Source organism: Montipora capricornis, chromosome 13, assembly GCF_036669925.1.
Source record: "Montipora capricornis isolate CH-2021 chromosome 13, ASM3666992v2, whole genome shotgun sequence".
Lineage (NCBI taxonomy): Eukaryota > Metazoa > Cnidaria > Anthozoa > Scleractinia > Acroporidae > Montipora > Montipora capricornis.
The window spans coordinates 47206917-47223035 of NC_090895.1; the positions used below are offsets into that span (position 1 = coordinate 47206917).

The 16119-nt window shown below is 34.4% G+C and overlaps 1 protein-coding gene across 2 annotated transcripts in view; it reads right to left on the reverse strand.

Annotated features, from left to right (window-relative positions):
* Positions 1-641: 641 nt before the first annotated feature.
* Positions 642-16119, reverse strand: part of LOC138029214 (uncharacterized) — a 40257-nt gene continuing 24779 nt past the window's right edge. For both annotated transcript variants that reach the window (XM_068876919.1, XM_068876918.1), the window contains 2 exons: positions 1820-1891; positions 642-1348 (listed from right to left, as the gene is read on the reverse strand). In XM_068876919.1, the coding sequence (XP_068733020.1) occupies positions 1336-1348; positions 1820-1891 (85 nt within the window). In that variant the 3' untranslated portion in view covers positions 642-1335. The remainder of the gene's footprint in view (positions 1349-1819; positions 1892-16119) is intronic.

The following is a 16119-nucleotide window of genomic DNA, read 5'->3' on the forward strand; positions in this document are numbered from 1 at the left end:
GGAAATCATAAAAATTTTAAGAGTTTATATGGTTTTGGGGGACGCTGTATCAAAATTAGAGACGCCTGTATGGATTTTGAACCATGTTTCAAGGTCCATAACTTGGTCTCTGTTCACCCTAAAAGCACCATACTAGGCCAAATGACCAATCTCAACATGATCTTTCATTTGGTAGTGTCAGTTTATCGATTAGTTAAAATTTGAATTTCACCCCTGTTCCCTGCTGAATTTCGGAATGGCCAATAGGAAAGATCAAAACAAAATTTGAGATCTTAATGACCAAATGCAGTGTAAAGACATGCATTGTTTTATCGGGCTTTGATAAAGAACGTTCACTGTGTTGTTATCATAAAAAAAGAAAGTGTTCTTGCATGGAAACAGGAATTAACGGAGTTTCATAATATCCTCACAGTTCTAAAAGTGAAGGATTTTTGGAACTTTCAAAAACTCATTAATAATTCATAAACCATTGACATATCAAATTGTTGATAATACATCACGTGTAGTGACTTTATATCGATAAATCTCATCCTTATTAGTATGCGGTGTCTTATCAGATATAAAGACACTGCACGTGACTTATGAATGTTAATAAGTTATCAACACGCAACTGACACAACAAATGGTGAGTGCATATTTAATGTTGTTTCAACCAATTTCACACACAGTAAAATTTACTTTTGTACAAAATTAATAGTACCTTTCTTAAATACAGATCTGGAAAAATTCTCTGTGCCATTAGTACAGTAATCTGGTAAAGGCATATTAGACAATACTTAATTTACTCTCTTCCTCGGCATTTTTCCGAAAAGCTCTGGAACAGGACGCCATGTCCTCTTCGGTTAGTAGAAGAAAAGTTCAAAACACGTGTGAGATTTGATTTTCTTGCATACTAATTTATACCCAAAATGTTTTTCTCGTATGCAAATTTCCAACATTCACGAAAGCATAATTGTTATGAAATCTATTGACACACGCTTTTTCAGGAATGTTTTTGAAGCCGTACAAAAAGCTCGCAGCACGTGTTTTATCGGGTCTAAAACCATTCGGCTGCGCCTCGTGGTTTTAAACCCGATAAAACACTCCTGCTCGTTTTTTAAACATTACATAAAACAATTTTATGTACCCGTATTTCTGAAACTTTCACCTCTCATCTCTATAAAAATGGAGGCCAGTCAAGTACTTTTACTTTTACGATAATTCACTGTCTACTACAATCTTTTTTCTTCATTTCGCCTGCAATTTGACATCATTTACACGTCCTGTAATGGTCATGATACGTCATGTGCGCTCACCAAGCTGAACGACTAAACACGATCCGCCATATTGATAACATTATTTAAACAACCTGAAGAAGACCAATAAAACTGGTCAAAACGTCGGTTTTGAAGATATTTTAACCTCGGAAATTCCCGAAAACAATTCGAATTTTAATTTTATGCACGTAGTTTATACATAGTTACCATTTCGCTGGAGATATTGTCATTTCAATAACTCAAAAATTAATGTGTGTCAGTGGCAATCAATATAATTGTTTTATTTTCTCCTTCTTTAGAAAATGGGGACCTAGCTAAGATCAAATGAAAGGTTTTACAAAAAGAACCAAAGTGACAGTCTGGAATAACATTTAGCATTAATCTTGGAAGGCAAAGGCTTAAATGCACTTTAATTTTTGAAATGAAAGGGTTAATTACTGTAAAGACTTTATTTAACTCAGCTGTGTGAGTCACCTTGTAACAAAGTCACACAGTTATTTTTAAAGTTGAGAGGCGCAAAGCCGTATCATATTTTGAAAGTGTATTTAGGGCAATATACTTACAGCTCAGATAGCTGTGTGAGTCCAGAGAAAACGTTTTCTGGGAATTGAGTTATTTCATTCTCCGTGAGATATCTGGAAATGAAAATGAAAATTAGAAATAAGTACTAAATTTAAATTAAAGAAGAACGATGCAATTACCACCATTTTAGTTTTAATTGCCGTTTAATTCTTAGCATTCCCAGATCGTCGTTGTACTCGATTCGACTTAGACGAGAGCAGTAAAATGAATCCCAATTGTCTTAAAATGAATCCGTGATCGACTCAGAGCCATGAAATCACTGTGACGAAGTAGTATAGGAGTTGGGGGTTTCAGCGCATTTTTGCAAAAATGCGCTTAAACGCCCCAACTCATACTACTTTCCATTTAATGGCTTCCATCGATGGTTTCCATCACATGGGCGTGGCCAAATATGGGCGTGGTCATTTTCGGTCTCATATTCTTGGAAATCTATATGTTTTATATTTCTGCGAATCTATGCCGTGGCGAGGCAGAATGGATCCAACGCAAAATTTATTTTGGAACTATATGTTATTTAAAATGCGTGGCTTTCTTAGAAAAATCATTAGCATGGAATTCTCGGAAATAAAGAAAGGGGGTTTCCCCGTGATTTTTAACCAACCACAAGCTTCACATTTTTACTCCACAATTGTGTAATTTTTCAGTGAAACTTTTTAAATTTGTGTAATTATTTTGTGAAGTTGCATGCATGAAGTGTTTTTAAATATTTGCATAAGTAAATGAAACGGAAACAATCACCATAGCGTAACATTTTGGTTAACTTTATGAGTAAACTTTATGAGTAAACTTTATGAGTAAACTTTATGAGTAAACTTTATCATTCAGATTGTTTTGGTGTGTTAATTTTGTGGTGACCGTATGCATGACTTGTCACACCATTATTGTGAATATAGCGCTTATCATCGAAGCAGGACAATGATACTTTATTAAGCTCATAGCTACCCAGTTGATGTAAGTTGCTTCTGATCGTTTTCATGGTGTGATGCATTTGCTTGTTATTAAATAGAACCTCTTTATAATTTTTATGAGTGATGTTGTTTTTGATAATATTCTTCTTGATTCCCTTTGCTGTCTTTCCGCCTTTGTCATTGTTTTTCATATATGAATACATTTTCGATCTCAATCCGACGAATTCGGTTATCGGTATGCCTGCTGCCTCATCTTTGAATTTACCGATTACTTTTTTGTTTGTCTTGTCGAAATATTGTGAATCTTGCGAATAATCACTGTTGTCGAATTTGTCTTTATCATTCCAAAAGTCTTGATACACATCATCAGCTTCAATTTCGTAGGTCAAGCTGTCTGTGTCTGTGAATAATAATTTCGCTTTACTGTCGTATTTTTGTTTGATGTAATTGTAGTGGAAATCATACATTAGTGTCTTACTAAGATCTAGGATACACATACCTATGTATGCCGGCCTGTTTAGGGTTAGTGTTTCTTTGATTTTATGCACTGCCACTAGATTTTCATTAAAGATCTTGCTACTAACATATGTTGGTTTGGCAGCCATTTTTAATAGTTTGTTTTCATCAGTTACTAATCTGACATCTACTCGCTTTCTAATATTTTCCATTGTTTTTCCAAATACACTGTTATTCATAAGCTTGAAGAAGTCTTTCTCAAAAGCATTTTTGGCGTTGGTTCTCTTCTGTGTGTTGAAATCAATGTATTCTTTCAACCATGGTGACTGATTGAACGCCAACACTCGATGGACTTTAGTTATTTTCAAACCAAGATCTGTGTATAATTGAAGGTTTCTGTAATGGAGTACGTATTTTTCTTTATTGCTTAATGTAGGTATCAGTTTATTAACTAAACCAGTTGATACATTAAATTTATCGGCTATTTCTTGGCAATAATTGGAAAGCATATCTTTGTTGACTTTTACCTTTTCAGGTGCTAGTGGGTAGTCATTATGCAAATCATGTAGTTCTTTTGGATATGATAGGTCTACTTCTAGTATCAAACCCTTTTTACTGTCTTCTTTGTACTTGGCCAGGTTAAGATTGTTGATCTGTTTATCGGTCATCCATTTGAAACCACCAGTTGGCAGGTATTGTGACATAGCCCAACCGTATAGATTGTTAGCATCTAGATACATTATATACTTTGAGGGCGCCTTCTCATCATATGTTTTCATGTATTTATTGTTTGCTTTTCCATACCGGTTGGCAATGTAACTTATTCCACCACGCATTCCTTTTTCAATGAACTGAAACATATCAATATCAGTCATAAGCTCTAATTTAATGTCAGTCATTTTTAGCATAGCATCCCATGAAAGCCCTGGAGACGTGAAATAATGACAGGGGTCTAGTTTGTAGTATTGCAGACAGGTCTTTCGAAAGTTTTCGAATACATCTGCTAACAGAAGTATGTCGGATTTAAGATATAAGTCATGGTACTCGCCCATATTTTTCAGATTAAAAGTGTTCCATACATTTTGAGCATGTTTGTATTGATCACCTGAGATATGCTCATCATTTAATACACTGTAAAATTCTTCTTTTGGTGGCAGCTTTTCATTGAATTTTTCAAAACTGTCCATAAAGTCATATGGGTATACTCCCTTCTTGCTCATCAAATCAAGCTCTTTACCTTTAAATTTTCGAGAAGTATATATTAATGCTTCTTTTGGTAGGTTGCTCACCAGTTTATCAAGACTTGAGCTCATGAATTGAAAACTATCAATAAAGGTCAGATGATTGCCAAGCATGAAAGCCATATACTTTTCCATGTTGTTTGGTATGGCATTGATATTCATTTGACATGTTTCACCTTTCTTGTTTGTGTATGTATGCTTTTTGACTGTCTCACCAATTTCTTGCATTATAAAATGACTGTCATACCCACGGAGATTGTGAAACATGACTGGTATTTTCTCAGTTATCCGAAAGTTAAGATTGCAATCTTGGTGAGCTGATCCTCTGTATTTACCTGTGATATGGCAATGGTCTCTAACTCTCACATCATTTTCATTGTATTTCTTATTGCAGATATGACATTCATCAGCTTTTTGGAATTTTTCTTCATCATCTTTAGTCATTCTCAATGGTTTATTGAAATATTTTTCATAATCTTCTTGCAGTATTTGACTTCATCCAGCATGGCTTCCATAAATTTGTAAACAGCTTTTTCACCTCTATAAATTTGTACTGGTTTTGTGTATTTATCATCATAACAACACACAACCTTATATCCATAACCACAGTCTGTGTGTCTCTGATAAGCCTCTGTGTATGATTTATCATCATTGGGTTGGCATCCATGTATTTTTTCAGTTATGGCTTCAAAATCTGCATATATTACAAATGGAACGGGTATTTGTTTGTGGGCATTATTGAATTTTAGTATGTTGTCATCTTTTGTTGGCATTTTAATTGCTTGTGCTCCATTTACTTGTATGCAGTTTTCTTTATGATCAGTTAATACTCTTTCAGAACTGAAACATTGTAAGCAATGCATACAGAAGTGCTTTCTTTCCTTGTGTTTTGTTTGATTGTACATGAATTTGTTGAAATCTTTGATCAATACATAGTGCTTGTTTTCATTTTCTGTTATAAGAAGCAGATTCATACAATCTTCATACTTTTCTTTTGACACATAAATGGGATATTTTTGTTTTTCTTCATAACCAAATACATTGATGTTGATCTCATTATTTTTTTCTATTTTGTTGTACTGTTTGGTAGTCACTGGAAATTCAATTCCTGAATAATTCAAATTTTGAATGAATGCTTTATCTGATTTTTTTATTCTTTGGGGATCTTTGTCTTGTGGATTCAAATGTCTTATGTGGCACCACCTGAAGCATTCATTATCCTCATTTTTCATGTTTATCAATCCCTTTGCACTTCTGAGTTCTGTGGGTAGTTTTATATAAGAAGATCCTTTCATTGGTTCATATTTTACCACATTGATATAATGATTTTCAACAGATTGAATGGTCCAACCAGATCCCTCTGAAATCCAAACTGCAATCTTGTTTAGTATGACTTGTTTTGACAAAGATAAAGCTAGTTCAATTTGTGTGTCATTTGTTATTGTTTGGGGTTGACTGTTGAAATACGCTGTTTTCATAATTCTTTCTTCTCGCCCTAGTTGTTTTTCAAATGTGACCCTCAGTGTTTCAACAAACTTTAGACCTTTCATTGATTTTAATATTTTTTTGATATGGATGGCAACAGCCTTTCTTGTATTTTGCAGTTGCATAAGTGGGTCTTTGCTGTTTTTGATGTCGATTTCATAAGACTTTGTGAACCCTTTTAAAGCTTTGTTCGTTTCTTGTATTATGGTCCTAGGCAATGGAATTGGTTTTTTGGTCCTTGGAGCGGCAACCGGTATTTTTGTTCTTACCGCGGCCACTGGTCGTTTGGTTCTTGGAGATGCCACTGGTTTGTATCCATCTCGGAACTCTGGTGGAGGAAGAATTATGTTTTCTTCATAATTTTGCACCATTTGCCTCACGTTTCGGCGAGGAGTCGGTATTGGTCGTCGGGGACCAACTCTTGTTTCGCCTTTGGTAGTTAAATTTTTTATGATTTGGATTAATTCCGTTTTGCTTAGATTTTCAAGATCACTCTTGTTCATACTATAAGCTGAGATATTATTTTTCATCTCTATATATTATAACAAGTAATGTCTTCTTAAGTATCTTATGGTTTTTTGCTAGTTGAAACCAACCGTGGCTCGATTGATTTTAACTGTAAACTATATATTTATTTATTTTCTAATTCATGAATCTTCATATGCAGTTTATGTTTTTCGGTTTTAAGATGCAGATGTTTTCCCCTCATGGCATAATTTTTACCATTGTTGCATATAACACAGTACCATTCTGTGTCACGTCCATATTTGTTTTTTCTGTCTTGAATTTCTCTCGCAGTCAACCTCTTTTTTGGACCTCGTTTATTCGACTCCATAATATAGTAAGAGAAGTTTTATTTTTATATATTTTCTTGTATCAATTTCAATGGTGCCAAAAAATCACGGTATCTTTGAAACTCTCTGAACAAAAAATCCATTTTAGCATCCATGTTACGAAACATTTTCTTGATTTCTTTTTTTGGTCCTCCTGTTTTCAATGCTTGATGCAATAATGGCATCCCTTTTGTTCGCACATAATGCATGTAACCCGCGTTTCTGACCACTATTTCACAAATCATTTCTGTTACCACTTTTCTTACAACCATTGTTTCAATTATTTGGCTTCCTTTGAAGGTCATATACTAATTGGTTTGATAAGTTCACATAAATCCACGTTTTTTGATACAATTCCAATCAAAACGATTTTTCCTTTCTACCATTTTGACACCATACAACGGCCATGGATAAACTCTTTTTCTTCTATAATCATTTTCAGATGCCCAAGACAAAAATTCTTTAATTTTTTTCCAATCAATTTTGTATCCAGGGAATAAATGATTCAAATTATCTTCCATATTGTATTTATCAACATCTTTCAGAAAATGGTACCAAAAAATTAGTAAGTATTTTTGTTTTTCGGAATATTGCTTCATACTATATGTTTACAATTTGTTTTTATATTTCTTCATCAATGTCTGATATTTCAGATTCTTGCGAACTACTGCAGCTTTCTTCAGTTTCTTGCGATGGCGTCCAATCGGAATCTGAACCAGAGTCCTGATCGCTCTCATAATAAAAACCAAACTTTTCTTCATTTTCGAACTTGTCCATATATACATGTACTATATATTATTTTCTTATATATTCATCAAGGTGCGTTTGTAGCCAGAAACAATTCATATGTTTTCAATGTCTTTCAATGGTACCCAACTGTTGAATTCATCACTGTATCCCTTCCATTTTACCAAAGCTTGTTTCTTTTTATAGTCTCTTCTAATCACTTTGTCAATACGGAAAATATCCTGCTTTGCTTTTAATAATTCAGGCTCATAAAAACTGCCTTGTATCTCTTCACCTCTGAGATCTTTTAGTTTGTATGTTATTGGATTAGTGTATTGGATTTTATCAACTGTAAACACTTCTTCAGTCCAGTTTGGAGTATATCCTTTATCGAACACATTCCGTTTATACTTAGATATTCGAACCTTGTCACCTGTTTGAAATTTAGGTTTCTGTTTCAATGTTTCTGTATCACCATATAGATTGAAGTAAACTATACCTTCATTCCTCTTGTTAGATGCTTCAACGGGTGTCATCTTTATGCTTGAATGTTTTGTATTATTATACTGTTTCACTAGTTTGGACAGCATATCGAGATACATTGTGTTACCTTGAACAGTGAACTGTTTCCACATTTTGGATTTAATTGTCCTATTCCACCTTTCAACCACTGAGGATTTCTCCTCATTTTCAGTGGAGTACATATGTATCCCATTTTTATCCAACAAGTCTTTCAAGTGTTTGTTATAGAACTCCTTTCCCTTATCAACCCATAAATATTGTGGTCTTCTGCCTTCCTTGAATATTGTTTTAAATGCTTCAGTAACGGATTCACCTTTCTTATCCTTCAATGGGACAATCCAACCGTATTTGCTGAAAACATCAATGACCATAAGAAGATACCGATAACCTTTATTCCATTTGCTGAATTTTTGCATTTCAACCAGATCACTTGCCCATATTTCATCAATATGATTTACGATTACACGCCGCCGAGTAAAGTTGCGTCTTATAGATGCAGGTAATTCATCTGCTAATTTTTCTTGCCAGTTACCCGACGGCTTTTTCCGTTTTTTGAAACTCCTAGACCCAGCTTTCTTTTTGTTTTAATGGCATACATTGTTGGTGTAGCAAACCAAGGTCTTTGATTAAATGGGATTGCTTTTATACTGTCTTCCATAATTTTATCAGCTGCATGCTTTTTAGCCAGATTGTCTCCAGCTTTACTGTAAGCTATATCATGTTGCTGGCAAATACTATCCAGATTATTTATCGGATCTCTATATTTTGGATCATTTGAAGCCAATCTGTCTTCCAGTTTTGTACCAGGTCCACAATAATTATATTTTTTACCCGTCGGAGTTCTCAAATGGAGTTCTCCCAACTTTGCTAATTGTTTTTGAATGTCTAAAGCACCACCGTCTAGATCTTTCCTATTGGTTGTGTATTTCTTTTTGGGTCTTATTTTTGTTGACAATTGATCGAGAGCTTCTGATCCCACTTTATGCAGTAGAGGATTCATTTTTCTCAAACCATAATCGATTGCTTTTTTCTGCAATTTTGGGTCTCTCATCAATTCGGAACCATAATATCTTCCCATTTCAACTGCTTTTTTGCCAAGATAAGGTACTCCTTTTGTTAGGAACAATTCAGTTCCTGTATTAGCGATATCACCGAATAAGCCCGCTCCCAACGGGCTGTTTAGTTTCCCTGTTTTTTAACAAATTTGGTCTTTGTAATACCACATTCAGCACAAGTGCAAAAGAACATTAGTCTGCCATTTTTGGCTGTTTTGTAACCTGAAGGTTCAACACATTCAGTCACTTTCTTTTGTTTTACACAATATGATTTCATAATATATATAAGTTAGATATTTCTAAAATAATATTCGATAAATCTCTCATTTTTCATTGTATCATTTATGTCGAATACTTGTAATAAATCATAATACGAATTACCCTTACTCATTTCATTTAGAAAGTATAAACAGAAATACCCACAAGTTGTTGTTTGTATGTTTTGTATCTGATTGTTTTGATGTAACAAAGTCAGATTTTTCTTTTTGGCATGATTTACAATTTCTTGAAATGGTGGCATACCAAACGAATCGAAATAATTTATTACATTGTCTTTGACATATGTTGCAACCCAATGACTTCCGCTCATATAAGCTGGTTCAAGATTGTAGATAAATAACGCCAGTTTATGGTTATGTGGAACATTTTCATCTCTCGACAGTACATCATTGATCGGTATGTTCAAATATTTGCACCATTTCATTAGATCGTGGTTGGATATAGGTATGTTTTTGTGAAATTTTGGTTTCACAATATTGCCCCCAAAATGGGTATGCCATTGAATGGACTGTTTTTTCCCAATAGTAACCCTTTTCCTTTTTTGGTTGAGGATGTTTTTTTTTTTCTACCATTACCAGTCACATATGGCGGATAACTGTAAAATGGAGGGGGGGCTCCAATTCTAGGTGCTCCTTTTCCAGTCATCTTTTTTACAAGATCCAAAGCCAAAGGAATTCCAATGCTAGCTAACAGAGTGCCTAAAAATCCACCTGATTGTGTTTTGGTCGGTCTTATATGCACACCAGAACCTGTTTGAGCTGCATTGATGATGTCTCTTTGCTGTTTTGTAGTGAACATGTTCAGATATGGCATTAGTTTATTGATTGCATTGAAAGGTATCATCATGGGTAATGGCATAGCACCACCTTTTTGACCAGATCCTAACAATTTTTTGGCTCCAGCTTCTGCTAAACCACCAAGAGCACTCAACCCAAGGGTTTTACCAATAGCTGGAAGAGCTCTCATACCAAGTGACAATACGGTGCTCAAAAGACTTCCGCCTACTTGTTTTCTGATATTGGTCTTAGCAAGCTTAATATCCATTCCTTTGTTCAATTGTCGATTTTTTTGCAATCTTTTTTTTACCATTGCTGGAACATAAAGAGTGTCGTTTCCATTAAGAGAATCATTTGTCAGTCTTAGAACAATTGTTTCCCTTTTATGGTAAGCATTACTCAGATTCTTTTTTTGATTATCTGAAAGTCTTACGTTGATTTCATGAAGTTTAGTCATATAATATATGTTATATAATTCCAGTTACAAATAAATATGTGTCATTTACTTGATTTCATATTACTATTTCAGTTGTGGGCTTAAACTATCACCAATTCATTACCCACCTTGTCAATAACAACCGACTCTTCGTACAATACAACTGCATGGACATTGAAATCTGCTGCACTATTAGCATTGAGTTTGTACCTGAAAATCAACTGTTTAGGGTCTCTTGTTACTTTCTCTGCTTGATATGACAGATCGAAATAGATTAGTGGATACAGGCTGTTATAATTAGCAAGATTCAACTGGGTTCCGGTGTTGTAATCATTTTTTCGCATTCCATAAGACATCAGATCATTGAAAATTCTCACTTTGCTTTCACTGTCATATTCCGTTTCTGGGTAGAAAACACCATTACCATATTCGAGTCTGCATGTTGTTAAATAACTGTTTGCGTTTGCTGCATTTAGTTTGAAGGTATCAAGTATATATGGATTTTGAGTTGCAACTCTGGTTTTAGCCCGTTGTAGATAAACAAAAATTGCTTTGACATTGTCAATACTGGAAGAAATCTGAAAAAAACCACTGACTCTAGCAGGTGCTGACACTGCATATAGTTCACGCTGATATGTCCATTTGTGTTCTTTCATGAAAGAGCTTACAAATTTGTCGTACATACTGTCTTTTGGTGTTAATTTTGGAACCCATAGTAGAAATCTGTTAATCACTACTCTGCCGGCATCTACTCCTCCTGCCATATTGATGAGTTCATTGTCGTTCTGGAGATTCAAATTGAATTGTAACTGCATAGGAACCAACATTTTATCCTGCAACTCTTCAAAAAAACTGTAACGATTGAGAGGTATGATCAAATTCACATCTTTTGCTCCTCCCGTTCCATCATTATTGGCAGCTTGTGTAAGCACTCTTCTAGATTCATATCCTAAATTAGTATCGGCTGTCGTGCCATCTGTGTCTAAATACCAAAAACTGTTTTTACCGACTGATCTGCTGTAATCATCAGAATATTCCAACAGATTCTTCACAAAAGTGACCTTATGTAGATTGTCAGTGTCGTAAACAATTTTCCCAGCACTTTTAATCATCATATGTGAAATCAATGAATGAGATCCGTTTATCACCGTTATTCTATCGCCTGCTGCGTAACCGGCTCCATCTGCTGTTTTTTGTAACTGGAATTGAACCTCAAAATAAGCATTGTACCAATCATAGAAAGAACTTCGGTCGTTGATGGTGAATCTGTAACCATTTTTTTCCTGATGTTGATTGTTACCTGGGGCACGGATTACATCATCAAGTTGAAATCGCACTAACTCATTTCTTTGCAATAATTCACTTGTTCTAAAAGCCATTTATACTATTGTATTATATAATTTTGCTGTCATGTTATTTATTTGAAAAATCTACGCCTTCTTCCAGATCCTGATATCAATCTATTTAGTATCATGTCAGCGCTTTCTGCTTGCTGTTTAATGGGCGGGGATGGAACAATTGCATTTTGTGTTGTAGCTCCTTTTCTCAAATTGGCTAATTTTTTCATTATTAGGTCTCCTGACTTTTCTGCCACCGTCTTGCCAATTTTATCACCTGCATGGGAAACCCCTGATTCTAATGCCTTCTTCGCCATTGGCTTGGCAATTTTCTTGAAAACAGATGATGCCACACTCTTCAATGGTTTGAAAATATTGTCGATAATAAGCCCAGACCCTTTGTGTTGAAATACAAATTTACCAAGTTTTGGATGGTAAAACCTCTTAAATTCATACGGTTTCATTATACTTTTACATTAGATACTTTTTAGAATTAGTGAAAAAGACGTATCTGCTCCATTTAGATCCACTAATCTTCTTTTTCCATCTGTTATCATGATTCTGATTGATGAAATTGTAGTTTTGTTCACAGGATTAAATGTAACTCTTTGTGGTTCGAGGGTGAAGGAGTAACTTGGTTTTAGTACACTGGTTGAGAATGAATAAATAATGTCTGTTTCTTCACCGTCAACTAAACTTTCGTTGACCAAATCGCAATGAATATTGAGTACGTCTGTGTCTTGACTGAGATTCGGCACTCTTGGTCCAATATGCGTTCCACTTGCTAATATCTTTTTATCAAAACCGATCAGGTTATTAAAATTACTTGCTCTTAAATCGAGTTGGTAATTTGCAGCTAATGTAACCGTGACTCTGAATGTTGTCAAGAGTCATCGGATACGTATCACCAGTTTTCGTCACATTTTTAATATGTCTGTCAAAGTCCGTATAATTCCATACCCCAGCTGGAAAGGTAATGTCCTTAAAAGTTGAACCATTATCGGAGCTGTATTTGATTAATTGATTTTCGTACCCAGCATTGACATTGAACCAAGTGAATGACATGTTAATGACTCTGTTAAGACCGATAACGTATTGCTTATTATTGTCTAGAGTTACAGGTCTGGTGAAATTTGTTGTAAAATCTTCTGGTTTATTGTTCCCTTGATTTTTTACACTATAAGATGATAAAACTATCTCTCGTTCCATTATATAATGAAGTTACATTAAATTTTGAAATATTGTTTGTATAACTTACCATATTGTGATTTGTTAATTGTTGTCATTTTTAATAATGTGTCCAATATAGAAACACCCATATTTCGCATGTCAATGCTTGTATTACCAGCCAATATCTCACCAATGATTAAATCCAATTTTTTTATGAGTTCTTTCGGTTTGTTAAAAAATATCACATTGCCACCTTTTTGTTTTTTCCTACCAGAACCTTGCATTGTTTGCATTTTGTTTTGATAATGTTTTATGTATTCATTCAGAGTTCTCATAGCGCGATCCACTCTTTTGTTTTCCTCTTGCCTATCAGCTTCCGTTATATTCCCACTTTTGTATTGCTTTGTAACGTTTCCTTTGTAGGCTTTCAATTGATTTCTTTTAAATTTAGCCGCATTGACGATCTTATTGAGATATTTTTTGTTTTTTCGTTCAGTCATTTCTTGTTGATTTATTACCTTTTCAACAGAATCATAATTTGGTATACCAAGATCACCTAATATCTCATTTTCCATATCTTCTTCATCCATTCCATAATCGATCGCATCGTCATCATCATATTCTGGTGGTAATTCTGGTTCTTCAGGAAAGTACTTAGGATCAACATACATCTCTTTTTTTCCTTCCAGAAGATCTTGTAAAGATTCTTCATATGTTGGTGGTTTTGGCACCAGTTGTTTTTCTTGCTGTGGCAAAACAGGTTGTTCAAATAGATCACCAAGATTCATATCTGGAACTTCATCCTCTATATCAATGCCGTAATCAGGAACTTCTCCTTTCTTCAGTGGTCGTTTTTTCCTTGGCAACCTTAAAGCCTGATTACTATCAATAACATCATCTAATTTACTTGTAATTGGTTGGAATACTTTTGAAAATCCCTGTTGACTGGTCTTCTGATCAATATCATGCTTTGTAATTGCATTATGGACATAATTGATCTTATCCCCTAATTCAGATTTACTCTTTGCGAGTTCTTTCCACTTAAGTAAACTCATTTATTGTTATATTGTTACGTTACATAAAATGGAAATTCATATATAAAAAATAGCGTTTTACACCGTGTTGAACACCATGTTGAACACCATGTTTAACTACATCATTTTATCGAAACAATGTAACGATTTAATATAAATGAAGATACCTAATTATGATACTGGCGACGATGTTGTCACAAACTTCACACAACTACATGATTTTATGCCTGATCGATGCTTCCGCATGCTCATTTGTGGACCTTCTGGTTCGGGAAAAACAAACACACTGATGCATATGATTTACAATCTGTTGTATTTTGATAAAATATACCTTTATGCAAAAAACTTAGAGCAGTCAAAGTATCAGAATCTCATGGATGATTTCGAACCATGGAGTGAAGAAGCTGGTTATGATATCATTGAAGCAAGCAATGATAAAATAATTCCTGTAAAAAATCTCAATGGTGACAATCAAAAAATTGTGATATTCGACGATTTCGTATGTGATAAAAACCAAAAACCATTAGTTGACTATTTTATACAGGGGAGACATAAAAACTGCAGTGCCATATATTTGAGTCAAAGCTACTATAAGACACCAAAAGATATTAGATTAAACTGCTCACATTTTGCCATTTATGATTTTCCAAGTACTAATGAAAAAAGTCTCATCTGTCGTGAAAACAATGTCTCAAAACAATTATACGAGAGAGCAACCACAGACCCTTTTAGTTTTATATATATTGACAAACCCAAGAAACAAGTAAAGAAGAATTTCGATGAAAAAATATAAACCAATTGTATATATGAGTTACTCAAATGGTAAATTACCTGAAGACACATATTCACATGAAAAAGTTATTGAAATAGTAAAAGGATTGCCTGGTGTTGGTTTTAAACTAACAGATGACGGTGATTATGATATGCAGAATAAAAAACTGAGAAATTTAGATTCACCTCAAACGAATGACGATGCAACTACTAAGAGTTATGTTGATAAAGAGGTTTCTGGGTGTTTGAAAATAGATGGGAGCAATGCAATGACTGGAGCCCTCAATATGGATAACAGACGTGTTGAAAATATTGCTCCTGCTAGACATGGGCACAGCGATGCCATTAGCAGTTTGCATTTACATATCTTTTATTTTGTATTAAATACAAATGATGGAAAGATAGAAGCCCAAAATCCGATTGACATGAAAAATCAAAGAATCCTAGGAGTAAAAGATCCAATACTACATTCAGATGCTTCTAATAAATTTTACGTTGACAGCTCTTTTAATTTTAAAGCTGATAAAACGGAGCTGGCTAATTATTTGAAAAAAGATGGAAGTATTTCCGTAACTGGCAATTTTGACTTTGGAAATAATAAAATCAGCAATCTTGCTGAAGGCACTGGCAATTCTGACGCTGTTACAAAACACCAATTACAAACTGGTTTATCAACCAAACCGAATGTCAATCAGGTTGTGTTGCGAGATGGTACGCAAGCAATGACTGGAAATTTGAATATAAACAACAACAAGATCATCAATCTTGCTGATCCGACAGGTGTAAATGATGCCACAGGAAAAGGTTACGTTGATCGATTATTTTTGGATGCACTTCGATTAGACGGTTCAGCTAAAATGACAGGCAATTTGGATATGAACAATAAACGAATAATCAATATAGCCGACCCAACAGGAAACACTGACGCTGTAAATAAACAATATTTAGAATCACAGATAGGTAATATAGGTGATATGAGTGATTATTTGCAAATAGACGGTTCAAATTCCATGATAGCAGATTTAAATATGAGTACAAATTTCATTGAAAATTTGAAAGATCCTGAAAAAAATTCGGTAGTGATGAGGGAAAAAATCAAGCAATGAGTTACAAGTTCTTCACCGACAACTTTCTCCAAATAAACCGACACGGTGAAGTAAGCATGTTAGACCGGCGTTTTTACAACATTGGGATTCCTAATGCTGGTGATCAAATATTTGATCGTAATTATGGAGACGGGAGATATTTACAA